The sequence below is a fragment of the Lygodium microphyllum genome, chromosome 8 (assembly GCF_053477565.2).
Source record: "Lygodium microphyllum isolate KBCC chromosome 8, Lygodium_microphyllum_v1.1.10, whole genome shotgun sequence".
In the NCBI taxonomy this organism is placed as follows: Eukaryota; Viridiplantae; Streptophyta; class Polypodiopsida; order Schizaeales; family Lygodiaceae; genus Lygodium; species Lygodium microphyllum.
This window is the reverse complement of record NC_141142.1, coordinates 46,864,876-46,885,092: the sequence shown is the minus strand read 5'-3', so window position 1 is coordinate 46,885,092 and position 20,217 is coordinate 46,864,876. Positions and strand designations below refer to the sequence as shown.

The following is a 20,217-nucleotide window of genomic DNA, read 5'->3' as shown; positions in this document are numbered from 1 at the left end:
TTCGGGCTTTGCTTCACCTATGTGGGTTATTAATACTGAGAGTTTGCATGCAATGCTTGGACAAACTTAAATTTGTGGTGTGGTTCATACATCTTTTGTTTGTGATTCGTTTCACCGTAGGAATGTTATTTCTCATTGTAGCATCCAAGGATACAAGTTGTTTCTAATTGTTGTGCAGAGCAAGTATAGATACAAGTTTATAAGTTTGGTGCATGGTCATTGCATGTATATATGAGTTTATGTACTCCTTGATGCAAATGCATATTAGACCTTTTATACATGTGTAAGAGAGAGAGAGAGAGAGAGAGCGAGAGATTGAGTGAGTGAGTGTGGATACAGAGAGGGGAGGTGTAAATGGGATGAGAGATAGAGGGGTTGTGAGTAGAGGAGAGTAAAGCATGTGATGTTTTTGTGATAGCATTACCCACTCTATTGCCGTGCTATAGGCGCTAGTAACTCACAATATGGGAAGTAGAGTCGGGAATTTATCCTAAGACCTATTGTCTTAAAATTCGGTTTTTCGTGATCAATTTGATCCGTATTTTCTTATCGACGAGGACCTTTGATGAGGGTGAGACGACGATGATGAGGGGGTGCTCCCACGCAGCTCCCCTGGTGATGTGCTGCGTCCTTATTATGCACAATCTGCAACTGCTTCAAGCCTGCAGGTCCCTCTCCCTCTCCCTCTCCCTCCCATCCGCGCCCAAATTTGAAGCTACCCGTGCCCTGCATCGCCATGTCGCGGCACTATCAGGCATCTCCGCAGGCCATGGCCATGGCGCCTCGTTCGGAGACACGAAGAAGGAGGAAGGCAGCAACAGCACGGTGGCCAGTCTCCTGTCACTCCTTGCTGGCGACCATGCGGCCTCCACTGTGGAACGGTCGGTCGCCCGGCAGATCTTCTCCTGCCTTCACTTCCTTGTGCCGCCTTTGGAGCTTCCGGCCAGCTTCCGCACGAATGCAATTCCCATTGTTGCCCAGGTGAGAAAAGGAGCTCTTTCTAAGCATGCCATTGATCGCTTGATCCAGCGTCCACCCCCCACCGTCGCAGACTTGGCACGGAGAGCTGTCGAGTGGAATGGGGATGCCTCGGTGGTCTTAAATTCTCTCACCAATGAGAGCTTCCTGGTGAGTCCCAAGTTGATTCGTTGAAAACACCATTGAACCGAATTTGACTCTGTGATTCTATGCGATTCAATCGAATTGAGTTCAACTTTTGCCTTCATGAGACCGTATGTTAGCAAGAGTACATTTTCAAATTTCCAGCATACTTGTATCTGTTAGCAGTCATGTTTGTCATGCCTTGTCATCTCGTGCCTGTGAGCCTCAGTCTGATGGGGACTTTTGGAGCTCTGATAGTTCTGTCATGTGTTTTGATGGGGGAGGCTACTCATTCTAGAGTTGCTATGTGGGTGCATTTCTTTTGTTTGTCAGATTCCATTGTGTTTTCCATGGGCAATTTCTGCATTTCCTAGGTTGTCCACACCTGCTGGAAATTGTCCTTACCAGTCAGGTTTTTTTGTGGCTACTTGTCATTTTTTTCTGGCATTTTCTCAGTGCAACCAGCATCAAATGCTGGTCAGCCAGTATCTATGGCATTTACTGCAGTAAGTCGACCTGTTTAGGGCATTTATGGTTATTTATAGCCTACCCATCCCACACTTGGTAGATCATCTCATTTAGTTTTCTTCCTCTCCAGCAGCTGCACACTCCGACTCTGTCATCTTCCTTCATCTCTAGTGTTGCCGTCATCATCAGCCTGATCTCGTGCCCTCACTGACATTGTGGGCTGCGTGTAAGGACTGATCAGTTGTCCTGTATTTAGCATTTGTTCCTTGTTTAGTGTAGGCTTCTTTTCTTCTTTTCTTGCAAATCAACATTCTCTCTTCCTTTGTGTTCGAGTTCCTTCTTCCGTTGCGCCCTCTGACATGGTATTGGAGCATGGTATCATTGTCTGAGAGAGACACAGAGTACCTGATTCTTCAAATAGAGGCCATTCACATCTGCGTTTGCTGCAAATGCAACCTTTTGCGGGGTATCTCTGCAGAAGTGACATCATCTGGTATCTAGGCGTCAGCTTTCTGTACCAGGCATCCACCTTTTGTCACTAGTCGACTCTCCTAGTGTGGAGGCGACCTCCTCCTCTTGTTTCGGGGCTGTCCATAGCAAAACACAACTTTTTGTGGGTGTTTGCAGGTATATACGAAGATGTCTTATTACCGGTTCTTTTGCTAACTCAAAGGATGAGGTCTCTATTTCTTTCTTTGAGTGACGGAGAGATTTTCATGCTAGTTTACTCGATGAACGGAGGCCACCTAGCCCGTTTTTATGGGATTCCTCACCTCCCCGTTCTCTCTATGTTTCACAAAAGGTCTGTTCCATTGGCCTTCATATGCCATTCATGTCATCCTCAATATAGGTGCCCATACTCCCTTCTTTGCCCAAAGAAGACTGGCTCGATGGTTTCGACTACTCGCTTTGGTCATATAAGATGGAGTGTATCCTTAATACCTTAGATCTTTGGGAGTTTGTTATCCACTCTATTTTGCGTCTAGTGGAGGATCCCATAGTTGGATCATGTAGCCTTATAGGATTAGCTTAAATCTAGAGCTTGATCTATCCTCTTTATAAGTTGTACATGATTTTGGCCTAGTGCATATGTGCAAGTTGCAAAAAGCAGCGGAAGTGTTGACAAAGCTCGCTTCTTTGTATTATCAAAAGACATTTGCCTACCGGATTACTCTTGAGAAGCAATTACGAATGCTCGCTATTGATGATTCTCCTTCCATGAAGGATCATATCAACAGGTTGGAGGATATAAGGGATGAGCTTGCATCCCTTGGTAGGATGATCTCTTCCAAGGATATGGCTGTGATTCTTTTGACTCAGTTGCTATCTCCCTGGTTTGATGTCTTCTACACTAGCCTTCTTACATTGAGGACCCATGAGAAGCTTCTTTGGGAGAAGCTTGCCTTGCTTGCTGTGGAGCATGACAAGTGCGCCAAAGAGGTAGCCAATAAATCCATCTCCATCAAAGCTTTTGGTACAGGTTCCGAAGGGAGAAAGAATAAGAAAGGGACGTCAAAGACTAAAAGAGAGGAGAGTTCTTCAAGCTCTGACTTGGACTTGGAGAAGCCTAAATGCCCATACTATGGGAAGGGGACACATCTAGAGGAGCAATGTTGAAAGAAGTATATTCACATTCGTCCAGGAGCAAAGGATGAAGCTAAAACATGTGAGCCTTCTATCTCTACTCTAGCGGTTACCTATGAGTCAGCGTTCCTTCATATTGTTGACGTGGAGGAGCCTCCTTTGGTAGTTGCCTCATCTTCTGAGAGGCCTTGGATGGTTGATAGTGGAGCTTGTAGTCATATGACTTCACAAGGTGATTTGTTGCAGGATCTATACCCTTTTGAGGTTTCAGTCACGATTGGTGACATTGTTTTGGTGCCTATTTGTGGTGTTGGCACTTTGCCTTTATTTTTTGACTGCGTGTCAAGCTCCCTTTTAGAAGCTCTTTATGTTTGGGACTTGGGCTTTTCACTCCTCTCAGTTTATGGCCTTACTAGGCTTGATACCCGGGTTGTCTTCATCGAGTAGGTCGTTTGTATTGAGGATTCTTCTATAGGGACTGTTATCATGACATGTTGGGAGGAGAGCAGACTTTACAGGCTCCATTCCCCTTCTCTTATGTAGGATCCTCCGAGGCAGTTGTCTATTGCTGCACCCGTTCTTGTTTGTGCAACATCTTTTCCACAGGTTCTTTCCCACCCCCACCCTCTCCTTTGGTGGTTCCCTCATACCCCCCCTCCCTTTCAGAGGGGGAGGATCTCGATGATGTGGCTGTGGATTTCCTGGCCCCGAGTGTTTCAGTGGGGGTTTCCCAAGATCATGAGGAGCTTCTTCACCGGTAGTCTTCATCCACGGACTTCATTAACATTGCCATTCCTCTTTCCACCCCAAGATCCATTTCTCCCTTGGCCTTCCGCCACATCCAGGATCTGAGAGGGGGTGTTAGTAGTCATGCTTGTCATCTCTTGCCTGTGAGGCTCAGTCTGAGTTAGATGAGGACTTTTGGAGCTTTGACAGGTTTGGCATGTGTTTTAATGGGGGAGGTTACTCATTCTAGAGTGGCTATTTGGGTGCATTTCTTTTGTTTGTCAGGTTCCAGTGTGTTTTCCATGGGTAGTTTTTGCATTTCCCAGGCTGTCTACACTTGTCGGACATTGTTATTGCCAATCAAATTTTTCTGTGGCCACCTATCATTTCTTTTTTGGGCATTTTCCCAGTGCGACCAGCATTAAATATTGGTTGGTTAGTATCTATGGCTTTTATTGCAACAGGTTGGCTAGTTTAGGGCATTTATGGCTATTTATAGCCTGCCCATCCCACACTTGGTAGACCATCTCATTCAGTTTTCTTCCTCTCCAGCATGTGCACACTTCGACTGGGAGGGAGAAAGAAGAAGCAAGGGACGTCAAAGACTAAAGGAGAGGAGAGTTCTTCAAGAGGAGAGTTCTTCAAGCTTTGACTCCGACTTGGAGAAGCCTAAATGCCCATACTATGGGAAGGGGACACATCTAGAGGAGCAAGGTTGGAAGAAGTATGCTCACCTTCGTCCAGGAGCAAAGGATGGAGCTAAAACATGTGAGCCTTCTATCTCTACTCCAATAGTTACCCATGAGTTAGCGTTCCTTCATATTGTTGACTTGGAGGAACCTCCTTTAGTGGTTGCCTCATCTTTTGAGAGGCCTTTGATGGTTGTTAGTCGAGCTTCTAGTCATACGACTCCACGAGGTGATTTGTTGCAGGATCTATGCCCTTCTGAGGTTTCAGTCACTATTGGTGACATTGTTTCGGTGCCTTTTTATGGCATTGGCACTTTGCCTTTACTTTTTGACTGCACGTCAAGCTCCCTTTCACAAGCTCTTTATGTTTGGGACTTGGGCTTTTCACTCCTCTTAGTTTATGGCGTTACTAGGCTTGGTACTCGGGTTGTCTTCATTGAGTAGGTCGTTTGGTATTGAGGATTCTTCTATAGGGACTGTCATCGTGACATGTTGGCAGGAGAGGAGGCTTTATAGGCTCCATTTCCCTTCTCTTATGCAGGATCCTCTGAGGCAGTTGTCCATTGCTACACTCGTTCCCGCTTGTGCAACATCTTTTGCACAAGTTTTTTTCCATCGCCCACCCTCTCCTTTGGTGGTTCCCTCATACCCCCCATCCCTTTTAGAGGGGGACGATCTCGATGATATGGTTGTGGATTTTCTGGCCCCTAGTGTTTCAAAGGGGTTTTCCCAAGATTACGAGTAGCTTCTTCATTGGCAGTCTTCATCCACGGACTTCATCAACATTGCCATTCCTCTTACCACCCCAATATCTGTTTCTCCCTTGGCCTTCTGTCACATCCAGGATCTGAGAGGGCGCGTTAGTAGTCATGTTTGTCATGCCTTGTCATCTCTTGCGTATGAGCCTCAGTCTAAGTTAGATGAGGACTTTTGGAGCTTTGACAGGTTTGTCATGTGTTTTAATTGGGGAGGTTACTCATTCTAGAGTGGCTATTTGGGTGCATTTCTTTTGTCTGTCGGGTTCCGGTGTGTTTTCCATGGGCAATTTTTGCATTTCCCAGGTTATCCACACTTATTAGACATTGTTCCTGCCAATCAGATTTTTCTGTGGCCGCCTATCATTTTTTTGGGCATTTTCCTAGTGCGACCAATATTAAATGCTGGTTGACCAGTATCTATGGCATTTATTGCAGCAGGTTGGCCAATCTAGTGCATTTATGGCTATTTATAGCCTATCCATCCCACATTTGGTAGATCATCTCATTTAGTTTTCTTCCTCTCCAGTAGGTGCACACTCTGACTTCGTCATCATCCTTTGTCTTCAGTGCTGCTGTCATTATCAGCCTGATCTTGTGCCCTCATTGATGCTGTGGGCTGCGTGCAGGGACAGATCAGTCCTTCTATATTCAGCATTTATTCCTTGTTCAATGCAGGTTTCTCTTCTTCTTCTCTTATAGATCAACTCTCTGTATATCTCTGTGTTCAAGTTCCTTCCGTTGCGCCCTCTCACAGTGTTTGTGTTAAATATCTTTAGTTAATGCAATGAGATGTGTGAAATCATCCTTGGAGTTTGAGAGACTACACTAGTTAATTGGACTAGACTTAACCATAGCAGTCCGTGTGGATGGATTACTTGAGATAAGTCAATGGGTGGGCGTGCAAGATCCTTAAAATGGTCAATGGGTGGGCGTGCAAGATCCTTAAAATGGTCTTTGGTGTTCCATGCTTGACCCTAATGATTACATTGAGAGAATAGAAATTAAAAGATTTTGCTTAAGTGCTCGGTTGCAAGTCATTAGAAAACTAAGATGCTAAATGGGAAATTCTCAACTTGTAAAGTGGATCTAATACTTATGCATCCATATGGGAACGCTAGATACCTTCCTCTATGTGTTGTCTTTGAGATATGGACATTGCTTGAAGTCTTTTGAGATATGGCATTGCTTTAACTTTTCATGCTTATGCAAGATCAGAGTATACGGTGATCATGAATGATGCATGTACCCATAATTTGTGCCTAAGTCGTTCATTTAAAGAAATGCTTTAAACTCAAAAAGCACAAAACCAATCGTACGACAAAGCACAGACTGATAAACATAGAACACAGTTAGGGTTAGGGTTAGGATAACCTTAGACAGTGAACACAATGAATAATCAAGTGAATGAATAATGAATATACAGTGTTCTTGCAACAAACACACTATGCAGTGAATACTGAACCTCGAACTCTCGTATCTTTGGAATCAAGGTAGAGGTTATGAGCTATAGAGTGTGTCGTAGTCCGAATGGATCTTGAATCGTAGGAAAGGCAGTCTCCGTGTATTGAAGATCAACAAACATAGCTAAGGAAAGCAGGATCTAATGTAGACGGTAGTGCAAGAGAGAGAAAGACTAAAAACACAGGTACCTGACGAGAGAGAAAACTTGCGATTGTGTAGAACAAGTAAACGCAAGGTGACTGTGCTTGGCGATAGTGCAAATGCTGATGGCGATAGCTAGAGGAGAGAGACTGACTGCAAACGCAAGGAGGATGATGATGACGGCAAGTCCTATTGATGGTGACTGATGCAGATGATGGCGATTGGCCCTAGCAGTAGCAAACACAAATTCCCTGATGTTGGCGACAACTCTTGGAGGTAGATGACATGTATAAAGTTTGGAAAGAGGCAACAACTCTAGGAGGTAGGTGACATGTACAAGGGCTGGAAAGAGGTGCCAAGTGATAGCAAACTGCGATGGAAGGCTTTGATTGCGATGTCCTTTGCAGATGGGACTGGGCAGCATAAAAAGGGCTCCTGAAACTTGCAAAAACGAGATTGAGGGAAAGTGGTGGATTGCATGCCTATTTATAGAAAGTTTGGGGCACCCAAATTAGGGTTTTGCATGTGGGACATAATGGCTCTTTAGGATCGCGTTTCTTTTTAAAATAGGAGGTTTTCTTCATTAATTAAGTGTGTTTTGGGCTTGTTTAAGTCAGGCTGATGCATTTTAGCTCAACAGTTTAGTCTAGGTTTTGGTAGTTGTATTATTTTAGAAGAAGATTATAGCTGGAAGAGAGAAGACAGGACATAGACACATGGTGTAAGCCATAGAAGTCCAGTAGATCAATCGGACATCCCTTAAGAGTTTGGAAGGGTGCTCATTGAGATGGTTAACTAGAGGCCACATGACCTGTGGGCTAATTCCAGTGGTTGCTACGGGGAATTTCATGGTGGGAGCAGAGATTTGAGGAGGATTTTGTCACAACACTGTCTCTACGTGGCCAAGTTTCTGTCAGTATGTACAAAATCTTTTTGTCTTGGGGATAGACTGTTAGTTGGGTCTTTTGGTGCCCTTGTGAGAGGAATGCTGTTTAGATTACTACCCTTACCCCATTTTGGCTGTGACCATGATCAGTGGACTTGTCAATTGAGTTTTTGCAGTTATGTATGGTTTGCTTACCATGGCTCTGAGATTGTCTGAGTCCTATAGAAATGACTCTAGTTTGTAATATATGTTGGGAGTCGGGACATGCATATGGCAGCAGCAGTTACAAATGTTGCTAGTCTCATATTTTGTCACATGCATTTGCAATTTAGTTTGTGATATATGTTGGGACATGCATATGGCAGCAGCAGTTACAAATGTTGCCAGTCTCATATTTTGTCAAATGCATTTGCAATCTAGGTTGTTTGCCATTTTACAAGAGGGGGGTAACACTGATCAGGGTTGGCTGTTTGCAACTGGAACCTAGCCTTGTGCAGTTGTAAATAACCCCATTCCTCAGATACATAGGCTCTCAGGTGCATGGTAGTACAGTCTGAGATATCAGAATATGTTTTCAGCATTCATTATCTCTTTCCCACCTCGAGTTTGTATGTTAGCTGTTTGTAAATATTGGATTAAGTGTTACATTTTTCATAAACAATCTCAGATGTCTAGATGTGTGCACAATGTGGATTGTAAGCAACTGCAACGTCAGTACTTTTCCAACTTTGCCTTTTTCTTATGATAAGGACATTTCAATAAGTTATCTCAAGAAATGTTTTTGCCCATGTGTCTGAAGAGGATAGGTTGATGAAAACCTGCAGCTGAGCCCTGCTTTATCAAGAAAGCTATCTAGAAGAAACTAGCTGTAGAACATGAGCTAGCTCACTTTTAGTTGTGACAATATATGGCTACATGCACTCGTTTTGGAAGTGTAGTTGAAACTGGTTCTTATTTGCTTTGTTTTGACCTGTGTCGACTCACCAGAGTAGCGTTAATATTCATTCCATCTTTTACAATGGCACTAACAAAAGAAAAAAGAAGTAATAATATTAGATACAAATTTAATAACGGTTTTTCTCAATGGAGTTATGACATCTGACCTGCTGAATGAAATTCAAGTAAATCTTGGCAGTGATATCTTCATTAATCTTCGACAAAGGTTTGTTTGTAGGTGGACCCATTGTTCTAGTTTATGATATGTTGGGGGATGCTATAACCGATGTAATTTTGTGATTTGTGCACTGCATTGTGCTCATTTTGTGTTTTACACTGCAATATGCTTGTACAAAATTTGTCTTTTGTGTTAAAGCGTCAAAGTTGCAATTTGAGTTGGAAAGCATATGGAATTTGTTTACTATGATATGCTAAGCTTGTTGTCTAAAGCTCTCAAAAGTTCTCACAGGTGATCAGCCATGCTTTTCACTTCTTATAAGAAGCAAGTCCTGTGATAAGTGTATGAGATGCTTTCAACCAGTACAAGGTTATGCATAGTTTATTAGCCATTTATGATATGGTAATCAAGCTTTTGTTTCTACTTACAGGTTCCAGATGTTGAGAGCGCAAGTGAACATTGCTGTGAGTTGACCAAATATTCTCGTGGCCATCGCTTTGAGAAAAAGGTATCTACAAAGAGTTTTAATTTGAGTTTAGTTTTTAATCACAAACTCTCGATGTATTATTGGTGGGTCCGTTTTGTGCAGTTATTGATACTATATTGCAATTCTGCCTGTATACTGTTTAGGAGCTGAACCAATATATTGCCTTTCTCTTTGAGTCAATTGCTACTTTGGCACCTTCCGTTGGCTTCAACATCACACTCAATCGTTTTGATCTGTTCCATGGTCACATGTTTTTAGCCAAAAGCAGTGGACGACTTGGAATATTGTAAGCATGTTCTTGTGTTTATAGAGTGTTTATGGAATGAATTAGAAACTTGTTGCCATACAGATTGATCTTGTAGGGAATATGTTCTGAATGAGAGTTCTGTCCCTATGCAGTTACTCATAATTATCTTTAGCACTATGGATTTGATTATTCTGCTTGCCTTCATTTCCAGATTTCATGCTAGAGAATATCCAGCCTTTGACAATCAAACATTTCCGGTCCATCTTGGTTTCTGCCAAGTAGGTGAGTTTTTACTTATTACTGTATCAAGCGCTTGTTTTCAGAACAAACATGGATATAATATAAAGGCATGAGTAAAATTCTAGTTTCAAGGGCATTTGTCTATAGTCCAGGGCCTAGGCCTAATTTTCCGAGTTCTTTTTTTAAAAGAAGTACAATTAGCCTTATTGGCTAGACAGATGGTGAAGGTTTTCTTTTAAAGGTTACTGGTTTGAGGCTACGTCACTATAGCCTATTGCCCTTGTGCTTGGATGACTGGTTCTGTTAGATTTATCTATCCTTGTGTGTGAACACATATTATTGTGTGTAAAAGTGGGTGATACAGTGCAATAAGAGTCAAAGGTGTAGGTGGATGCCTTAGCCTATATATTCAAGCCCTATCACTTGTACTTTCATCAATATCTATCACATCAATCTATTCAGCTTGTTGTGTACTTGCAAGAATTCTCTCTCTCTCTCTCTCTCTCTCTCTCTCTCTCATGGAGCTTCACTCTCCATAAAGAGCTGGTTCATCTTCATGAGCTATACCCAACAGTGGTAGCAGAGCAGGTTTGACAATAGCTCGCTATCGTATCTTGCTTGCTGTTCATACTGCCCCAGTCATGTCTTCAATTGCATGCTCTTCATATCTTATGTGCAGCCCAAGCTGACACTTCAATTCAGTAAGAAGAAGAAGAAGAAGAAGAAGAGGAGAAGGAGGCAACGCTGACCTTGCTATCGTGCTTGCAGATCCTTTAGTCCTGTTGTGCTCCCAGATCCATCACCCTTGTTGTGATGAGCTATTGGAAATAACACTCCCTATATCCTACGCTGTGACAGACGTGCGATCTTCTGTCCCTGTTCACCGCTTCAGATCTTGCACATGCGTTTCTTGCGCCTGCTTGCATTTGTTGCATCACATCTCAACCACGTCGCCTCCAGTCCATTGACTAGCACCCATGCCATCATCATGATTCACAGCCAAGTATCGACCAAAGATAAGGTTTTGATTAAAACCTTAAATTAATGGAAGTTTTAAAATTCTTAAGGGGTAGTGCACATGAAATTGGGGATTTTTGATTTTTATCAAAAGTTCTTGTCATTTACCCAATAAAAATTGGGCTTTTCAAATTTGAGCTTGCTTTTTTCAAAATTCTTCATCCAAAATTCGTCCTTTTTTAATGTGAGCTCTCACTGTGGCATCTACCATCAGGATGTTGAGATATGGCATCACGATTGAAAAATTCTTAGGCGTCGGCTTCTCCATGTGGAAGACAAAGATTTAGCTCATACTTATGTGGGAAGGCGCATGGAGAGTCATCTCCACAAACAAGCTGGAGTACGTTCGGGGCAACACACAACTTCATCAAGAATGGCTTGAGAAGAACATTGAGATTGGCCTCTCTAATAGTCTTCTTCATCGCCTTGATCTTACACAAATGGCAAAAGTGGTATGGGATGGCCTTCAAACCATATTTGGGGGAGATATTAATGATTTCAAATTATTTGTAAAGATGCAATTGTTTAGTATCTTTTACAATGGTTCAGAGACTCTTAAGCAATGCCTCGATCATTTAAGTACTATTTACCAACAATTGACTATTCTCAATAGTTGTCTTTATGATGATGATAAAAGGCTATACTTCTTAATAGCCTAATGAAAGAAGCATAATTCCATGAAACCATGACAGCTCTCAAGGTGGCTCAAGAGATGAAATATGAAAAAATGATCGCTATCCTTTTGGATGATGAAAGGAGCAACAAAGATGTTGACTAGCACTGGCAGGCTTCTACACCAAGAAATTGTTAGCAGAGTTTGTCAGCTCATGTGTGAGTCTGAGCATGTATTATGGTTGGGCACTTTATGTAGTTATTTTAGGCATTTTTAATGTGTAGCATTTTATGCTATTGTGGCATTTATTGTTGCCAGTTGGCCAGCATTTATTGCTGGCCGACCTGACATATTTTATGGCATTATTGATGCCTATATATATGGGCTACTCCTCCTCAATTCAGTTCACTACCTGGAGGTTCCGTGAAGAGAGGAGTCGATGCCAGTGCCCACACAGCCAGTGACTCACTGTTGTATATGGATTCCATTTCCCGAGCATACATTTGAGTTCTCATCTGTATTGTGTTTTTTCTTTCTTTTACTTTTTGGTCTTGTGTTTTAGTAGTTTATTATAGTATATGTTTACGCTTCCATTGTTGCTCCACTTTTGACAGAAATAACGGCCTACATTGTTGACCAATGAACATGAAGAAAGATAAGCAACACACTCAATATGCCATTGCTAATATCTTATGAGATAGTGGTCATGATGAGCCACCGATTAGTTTTGACAAGATCCTTAATGTATTTTCAATGAATGTCTCTTGGCAATGTTGAACCCTATCAGTATGCTTTTTGAATCAAATCCTAAATAAATTAATAATATATTTTGGAATTAGACATTTACCATGCCAATGCATGTGTTAAGGCCTTTCCAAACACTTACTGTGTGGGATACTTAGCTTGAATTTTTATCGAAAAAGATTTTTACTTTTCTTTTATGATTCTATTAGAGGCCATATTTGAGGGGGGATTATAACCACTTACCACATGACCTTTGAGTTAATCCTAAAAGCAATATCCACGTATTTGCATCTCATCATGTGTATAGTATCATAAGGATGTGAAATGTTGAGATGCTTTAATCCCGATAACATTTGATTAATTATTAATCAAATGTGTAAGGTTGTTTAGTACATACGATACAAACTAGAGGCTATCGAGAAAGTGAAGGAATGGGTAAAAGAGGTCCAAGAGCACCTAAAAGATACTGAGCCATGGTAGTTATTTCATGGTAACAGGTCAAGGACCTTGAGGATGCAGTGGGTTTCAAAGGCAAAAGTTATAATAAGTTATGTTTGACAAGTACTAGGTGGTACTTGGTGTCAGATTTGGGCCTAGAGAGGCCAGCCAATCAATGTCAAATTTGGGGCTAAATTTGTTTTTCAAGGAGTAGGGTGAAGGCCAATTCCCAAGCAAATCAAGGGGCAAATTGATTTGGAGACTTGCTGGTTTGTTTTGACAATAAGAGGCTCCTAGATTTGCAGAGGTCAAAAGATCTTTGTTGTACTCCTTTCATTTGTAATAAAAGTTACACAAATATTGTGAGAGGCGTCGATTTTGGGGCCAATGGGGTGTCCAATGTCCAAGATTGTTATGGTAAAGTATGCATTTCAGTTTTATGAATTTATTAATTGTTGTAACTAAGTGCTTAATAAGGTTTGACCACCCTCTTTGAGAAGGAAGGTTGGTTTCATGGTTCCATTGTTGGGATACTATTAATTCTCTCAAATTCGTGGGCTTGAGGCACTTGATTGAAGGTCAAAAGCTTTGCTCTAGTGTTGAAATTGTATTTAGTTGAGCATTATAGCAAGAATGTTTTCGGATAGTGAGATGGGATGAAGCAGGGCTGATGCCTCTCAATTTGAAAATTCACAAAGTGTTCAGGAAAATGCAATGCTTGATCTTGGACAAGGCATACAACATGGATAGTAAGCTAATAATGTTGGTGTAGACCAAAATGTAGGTGCTTCTAGGCCTTTAGAAGCTGATGATTAGCAAGAGGAAGAGGAATTTAATGACCAATTTAAAGATCAGCCAAGGACAGCAACTGAAATGTTTATGCAATTGGCAAATGATTCTCAGTTCATGTGCTTTTTGAACCTCTTAAAGGAGAGCAGCAAAGGCAATAAGAGAAAATCGTCTTTGAAAAGTTCGAGACAGCAAGATGCATGGAAGGAAGAGCCAATACAATAGCTTGATGTTCCAAACATGGACAGTGAGCATAAGCAAATGATGCTAGTGGGGCAATTGACACATAGCAAGGTCAACTTGGAAGTGCCAATCCAATGCTTTTTGGACAGCAAGGGATGAATGCAATGATCAAGCACCCATGATACTTTGGTGGTGATACTAGTTTCCATACTATGGTGCGTTAGGGACCACATATATGGATGTATGACACAACTTCTTATTATATGCAGCAACCAATGCATGGTGTGTAAGGTCCAATGTATTCGAGTATGGTTGGTAATATGCATAATCCCATGTATAACAATGTTGGCATGATGTTGGGGTACAAAGTGACAAGTTTGGCAATGCATATATGAAGCCCATTGTATTTGGGACTCATGGTATTAATGTTGGTTATACAAATGCTCCGTCTAGTGTTGGTCATGAGAAAAAATGCAACTAGTAATGCATGCAATGTATGGGAAAATGTATCTTAGTATGGTTGATAGTATGCAAATTTCTACGCACAATCAGATTGCAATGGTCCAAAGTATATAAACAAAAATGTTTCTTAATGCATCTGGTGCTCCTAGCATGTCAGGTACACCTGAGGGGCTAGTCAAGTGGATGCAATGTTACATATTAGTTAAGTTGGAATTGCAACAATGTGAAAGTATAAAGCATTGCAATGCTTAAGGGGAAAAACGACCTACAACCTAGTGGAGGTTTTGAGGCAAGTAAAGTTAGAGGTAAAGTTTTCATATGCTTCTTGGTGAAGCTTCATGATTGTTTCACTAATAGATGTAAAGTGGATGGAAGAGGATGACTTGACAAACCATCCTCTATTATTGCAACTTTATCGAGATGCCTTTTAGTTAGAGCTATCTTTCGTTCGAGCTCAGTCAAGTTCAATAGAGCAAGGGTCCGTACTATTGTGTGATGCTCAAGGGGGAGGTAGTACTTCCACTCCGCCAGTTGTGGACAACTCTTGTTTGTAGTGGATCTCAGATGTATTTAGTATGCATCCAAGGTACCATGCTGACAGTATGTTTGCCATGAGATCAGAACTTAGTGTACTAGTCACTGTGAGATGTATGCGGATGAGTATGAGTTTCACTTGGCCATTAAAACTATACTTTTGCATTAGTTTATGATTAGTTTGGCATGAGTTTTTGCCTTAGTTTTGAAACAAAAATTCTCATAAGTTTCAACTCAGTTTTTGATTAGTTTGAGAACTGTTTATGGTCACTTTTGAAATCAGTTTTTGCAATCGGTTTATGATCAGTTTGGGGTCATGTTTGCAGTAGTTTGTGATTAGTTCTCACATCAACAAATGATCAGTTTATAATTAGATATGCTTAGTTTTCAATGGTTTACAGCTAGTTCCATGGACTGTAGCATGTTAGTAAATGCCATTGATAGTTTTAGCCATGGTTTATTATGAGAATATGCTTTACTATGGTTCTGAAGTCGGAATAGTTGAGAAACATATGTTATGGATGCGTCCAATGAGTTTCTAGCAACAATTTTGGATTGATTTTCAATTTTATGTTATATATATGCTGGCTGGAATTTTCAGTAGGTTTGGGGCATGTAGCATGGTTGGACAACAATGGCCAATGTTGTGACTGTGATGCCTCGTGGAAATTCTAGTGTAATATGCTTTTTCTTTGGCACAATGCAATGCAATTGAGGACAATTGTAGGGATTTCAATGGGGAGGCTTATCACGAGGATATGAAATTTTGAGATGTTTTAATCTTGCGGATAATATTTGATTATATTGTTAATCAAATGTGCAAGGTTGTTTAGCACATGTGATGCATATGACAGTTATTTCATGGTAATAGGCCAAGGACTTCGAGGATACAATGGGTTACAAAGGCAAAAGCTCTTTGATAAAAGTTGTAATAAGTTATGCGTAATAGATACTAGGTGGTACTCAGTGTCAAATTTGGGCCTAGACAAATTTATTGGCCACTAATGTTAGTGGTGATATTAGAGCTAGACATTACTTAATTAATTAATGGTGGTCTAAGAGCTAATAATTGCTCAAGATACTTAGAAAATAAATTGGTCTAGCCAATTTAATTATTGGCTGGTGAAATTAATTTTTTGAGCACTAGAATAATTATTAAATTAATTTTTAAAATTAATATTCTAAGAATTAATTTAATAAGTTGGATAATACTGAAAAATGAAATTAGAAGGTTGCTACTTGGCAGAACTTGCTTGTGCAAATGGGTAAAACGTTTTTAGGGATTAGTAGAGTGTATTTTAGCCATTGTGTGAGAGAAGGAGGCTGTTAGAGAGTAAGAAAAGGTTATTGATGTGATTTGCAGCCACCAAGGATTAGTCTTATAGCAAGTGATAATAGTTTGGAGCCCTTCAGGAGCAGGTGACAGTAGCCCAAGGTCCTTTTGATGCAAATGATAACATATAGAAGGGGCCAACAGTCTTTTTGGTGGTCCTAAGTTGTAGATGATAGCTTCCATGGCTGTTTGAGCAGGGCAATAGCAAGTTTTCTGTGTTTCTCGCACTGAAACTCTGAAATTTCTTTATGCAGCATTCTCTCTCATTCCCCAGCTATCTCTCAAGTTATCTCAGCATTTTCCAGCACTTTGAGTTATCAGAGGAATAGATTTCAGTTAATCTTTGCTATAAACCCTAATTTACAGCAGAAAGCAAGGTTTTGATAGCCACCTAAGGATGCATGCTCAAAATTGAGGGCCTAGGACTTGAACTTCAGCAGCTGAAATTGAGGAATTTTAGGGAGATTCGAGAGGCTGGTCAACCAGCCAATATCAGATTTGGGGCTAACTTTGTCCTTCAAGGAGCAAGGTGAAGGCCAATCCCCCAGCAAACCAAGAGGCAAATTGGTTTGGAGGCTTGCTGGCCAGTTTTGAAATTAAGAGGCAGTTGGATTGGCGAAGGAGGCCAGAAGATCTTTGTTGTACTCTATCCATTTGCAATAATAGTTAAAGAAATACCGCAAGGGCACCGGTTTTGGGGCCAATAGGGTGTCCGATGTCTGTCTGATATCCAAGGTTGTTATGGTAAAGTGTGCATTTCAGTTTTGTGAATTTGTTAATTGCTGTAATTAAGTGCTTAATCAGGTCTCACCACCCCCTTTGAGAAGGAAGGCTGGTTTTAGCACAGTGCCTCTGAGCCACATTGGTTGTTGATCAACCTTTGAGCCAAGTATTACTTACTTTGGATCCTTGAACTTTTTGGTAGACCATGTCATGATCTTTGTCATGGTGTATCTCTCTCACGTATATATCTCCTTTCAGAATCATTGTACGGGATCATCCATGACCTGAAGGGGGGATTTATTTATCCCCGTGGGTGTTTAGATGTGAGTGCCTTTTATACCACTTATCATTTAATAAGGGTCAAAGGTATAGGTGGATTCTTGAGCCTATATAGGCCCTATCTCTTGTACTTTCATCAACATCTATCACATCAATCTATTTAGCTTGTTGTGTCTTGCAGGAGTTCTCTCTCTCTCTCTCTCTCTCTCTCTCTCTCTCTCTCTCCACCATGGAGCTTCACCCTCCATAGCTTGCTGGTCCATCCATCTTCATCACCTATACCCAACAGGTTAATGAGTATGCTTGGACTATCTTGGGCAGTCAGATTCATGCCTTGAACCGACATGTTGTTGGGTGGTAAGTGAGCTTGCTCTGTTTTTGCATGGAAGTCCACTAGAAAGAAAGATTCCATATGCAATAACTCCATGATTTTTTAAATGTAGGCTGAAGATTGGCGAATTAGTAGGCTTGCAAACTAGGGAGTATCCAGGTCCAGATTAGTGCGCAATGATGAAAGCACCCGTTTTGTATGAGCTAGACTTGTGTGCATGTGTGTTGTTGTGTCTATCAATTGCATTTTAGAGTAGGCACATGCTGAATAGTCTCTAGCAAAATTCTTTATTTCCCTCCAAATGGATCTGTGATGCATAGCAAGTCATGCATTCAACATGCTTGTAGAAAAGAAAGCACCCATGATCATTAACAGTATTTGTAATGCCAAATTTCAAAAGACTAAAAGCTTTGACAGGTTCCAAAACTACCAAAGGTTCTTCAAAAACTCCACTCTGATGTATGCTTTCCATGCACATAGAATTTCCTTGTTACGACGTGCTACCAGACAGACCATTGAATGTGGGAAAGTACCCTTTTCCAAATGTATCAAACAAGTAGATATGCACATTGTACAAAACTTGCCTTCAAGTGTATCCATAACCATTTCCTAAGGACTTTGCCTTTGTATTTATGTTTACAGGCATGGAAGCGAATATAACTGTTTAAGTTTTGTTTGAAGAAAACAGTTAGCAAAGTGGCCTTCCTTGCCAACACATGACAGTGAATATTCAATATATAAAGATCCCCATGCATCTTTGGAGTGTAGCCCAAGTCTACCTTCAGTAGTCACAAAGCTTTTCTACATGTATGAGTCTTGCATAAAAGCTTCATTGCTTAAACAGATCTACATCTTATTTGGTTCCCCTGTCTCCCCAACAAACCCTCGTACATACGTGTGGCTGTACATGTGCACGCGAGAGAGAGAGAGAGAGAGAGAGAGAGAGAGAGAGAGAGAGTGAGTGTGTGTGTGTGTGATTGTGAGTCAACTTTTGCAGGCTCACCCTTGGCATATGACAAAAGTATGAACCTTCGCAACATTTTATGGCTAGCTCCACTGCCAAACTGTACAGAGGATCACAGTGCAAGCAATTGGCTTGCAACTGGTATGAGTCAATAGTCATGCTTGTGAACTAAGGTAAAAAGGTATACTATTGTGCTGAATGGTCTCTTTGAAGTGTAGGAACTTTGTTAGTTCTTGATGCTCATCCAGATGGCATAATATTCAAGGATCTTGTACCAGAATATGTCGACGATGTACGCACAATATATGAAGGTAAAGGGCAGTGGTGGAAGTTTCTGTTGAGCTCTCTGTATTGTTAATTCAATATCATGTGCTCACACTTGTCTAACCAAACAATGTGTGGACTTATGCAGATGAATTTGGAGTTGTAGTGGTGGATGTCAACTATTTCAATTCTTTGAACAGCAGGCCAGAGGACCGCATTTTCATTTGCTAACACTCATGCCCAAGACAACCTAATGTGTATCTGTATATTGATTCATAAAATGTAACATAGTGATTGCTTTGAGATTAGCTGTTTGGAGGCTTCTGAATCTCTAAAGAGGAAGCCCTACTTCTGGAAAAAGATTCATTCAAAGACATCTTAGAACTGATATTTGTGTAATCAGTTTCAAGTTCTGTACAGTCCAGATATTCTGGATCATGTGCAATGGCTTCTAGAGTTGGCTTCAATATGATTTCATCTGCGGAACATCCTTACTACCCTCTGGACTACAAGACATGACCCAATGCTAGAGGTACAATGGAGATAGGCCTACAGGAAACAAAGAACAGTGATCATAAATCTAATGTGCAAAGCACTTAAAACCAAGTCATGAAATCAGCAGTGAAATAATTAACACATTTACTATAGGGGGGAGCTAAAATGTTCTTATTCAAAGACAAAACACGGATTGGTCCGAAGGCCTGGTGTTTTACTAAAGAGAAAACATGTTTCTTTTGGCGAACTGTGCTACAAGTGAGGAGAGAGACTGCTGGTGATAAATGCAAACGGCCACAATTGTCTGTCCATCCTAACTTGCCATGATCAAGTATCACAATTTACTTGAAGGGCCATATTTTTATAGCCCTTTTCTTGGACAGTGTCCATGATAAGAATGTTGAAAAACTTCATGTGCCCACAATAATCAAACATGTGTATGTTCCATGCCAAAATTGACACCCCTACAGTTTTAAAAGTACCAAGTATAGAATCATTGTAAAATGATGCAAAGATAAGCATCTACATGTAGGGTGCATGCATCCCATAGAGGATTCATATCAAGTATATGTGTATGTTCCATGTCAAAATTTCCACCCCTACATTTGTTAAGCATCAACATGTAGAATCATTGTAAAATGATCCAAAGTTTGCAAGTAAGTATTTACATGGAGGGGTTCATCGTTTGACAACAAACAAACATCCTACCTACCCAAAGCTCCTTTCCTTTTCTTTTTCTAGCATAGTTAATAATGTTGGCTTACGTGGGTGCTTATGTGAGTATCAACATGAATTCTCAAATGAGCTAGGTCAAAGTCAATAATCCTAACTTCATTTGATGAGATATTCTATAGCACAACAAAGGTGTAACAAAGGCAAATGTTGTCGAGCTGTGGGCAATATAGTTGTCCATTCAGCTTGCTCTGTTTTGGCAAATCATGTAATTCTCATGGATCATGTGCTTGTACAATTCCAATCTTTCTCAACATATTATATAATACCTAACAGTGAAATAGATATTCATGTCTCTCTTCCCCTACTCATCTCTTATTTGTATTGCTACAATGAGATGGTCGAGCTTTGTGATTGTCAACATGGATCCATCGTGAGGGAAGGCCTTGTAAGTGGTTCCAAATTTCCATGATT

The 20,217-nt window shown here is 40.8% G+C and overlaps 1 protein-coding gene across 1 annotated transcript; it reads left to right on the top strand.

Annotated features, from left to right (window-relative positions):
• The first annotated feature begins 475 nt into the window (after positions 1-475).
• On the top strand, positions 476-19,073 carry LOC148032242 (T-box protein). Its single transcript, XM_087682886.1, has 7 exons — positions 476-1,128; positions 9,359-9,436; positions 9,559-9,701; positions 9,874-9,944; positions 18,346-18,453; positions 18,531-18,623; positions 18,725-19,073. Exons 1-7 carry the CDS (start codon positions 583-585, stop codon positions 18,805-18,807), a joined length of 1,122 nt encoding a protein of 373 aa, XP_087539012.1. The 5' UTR covers positions 476-582; the 3' UTR covers positions 18,808-19,073.
• The last annotated feature ends 1,144 nt before the right edge of the window (positions 19,074-20,217 follow it).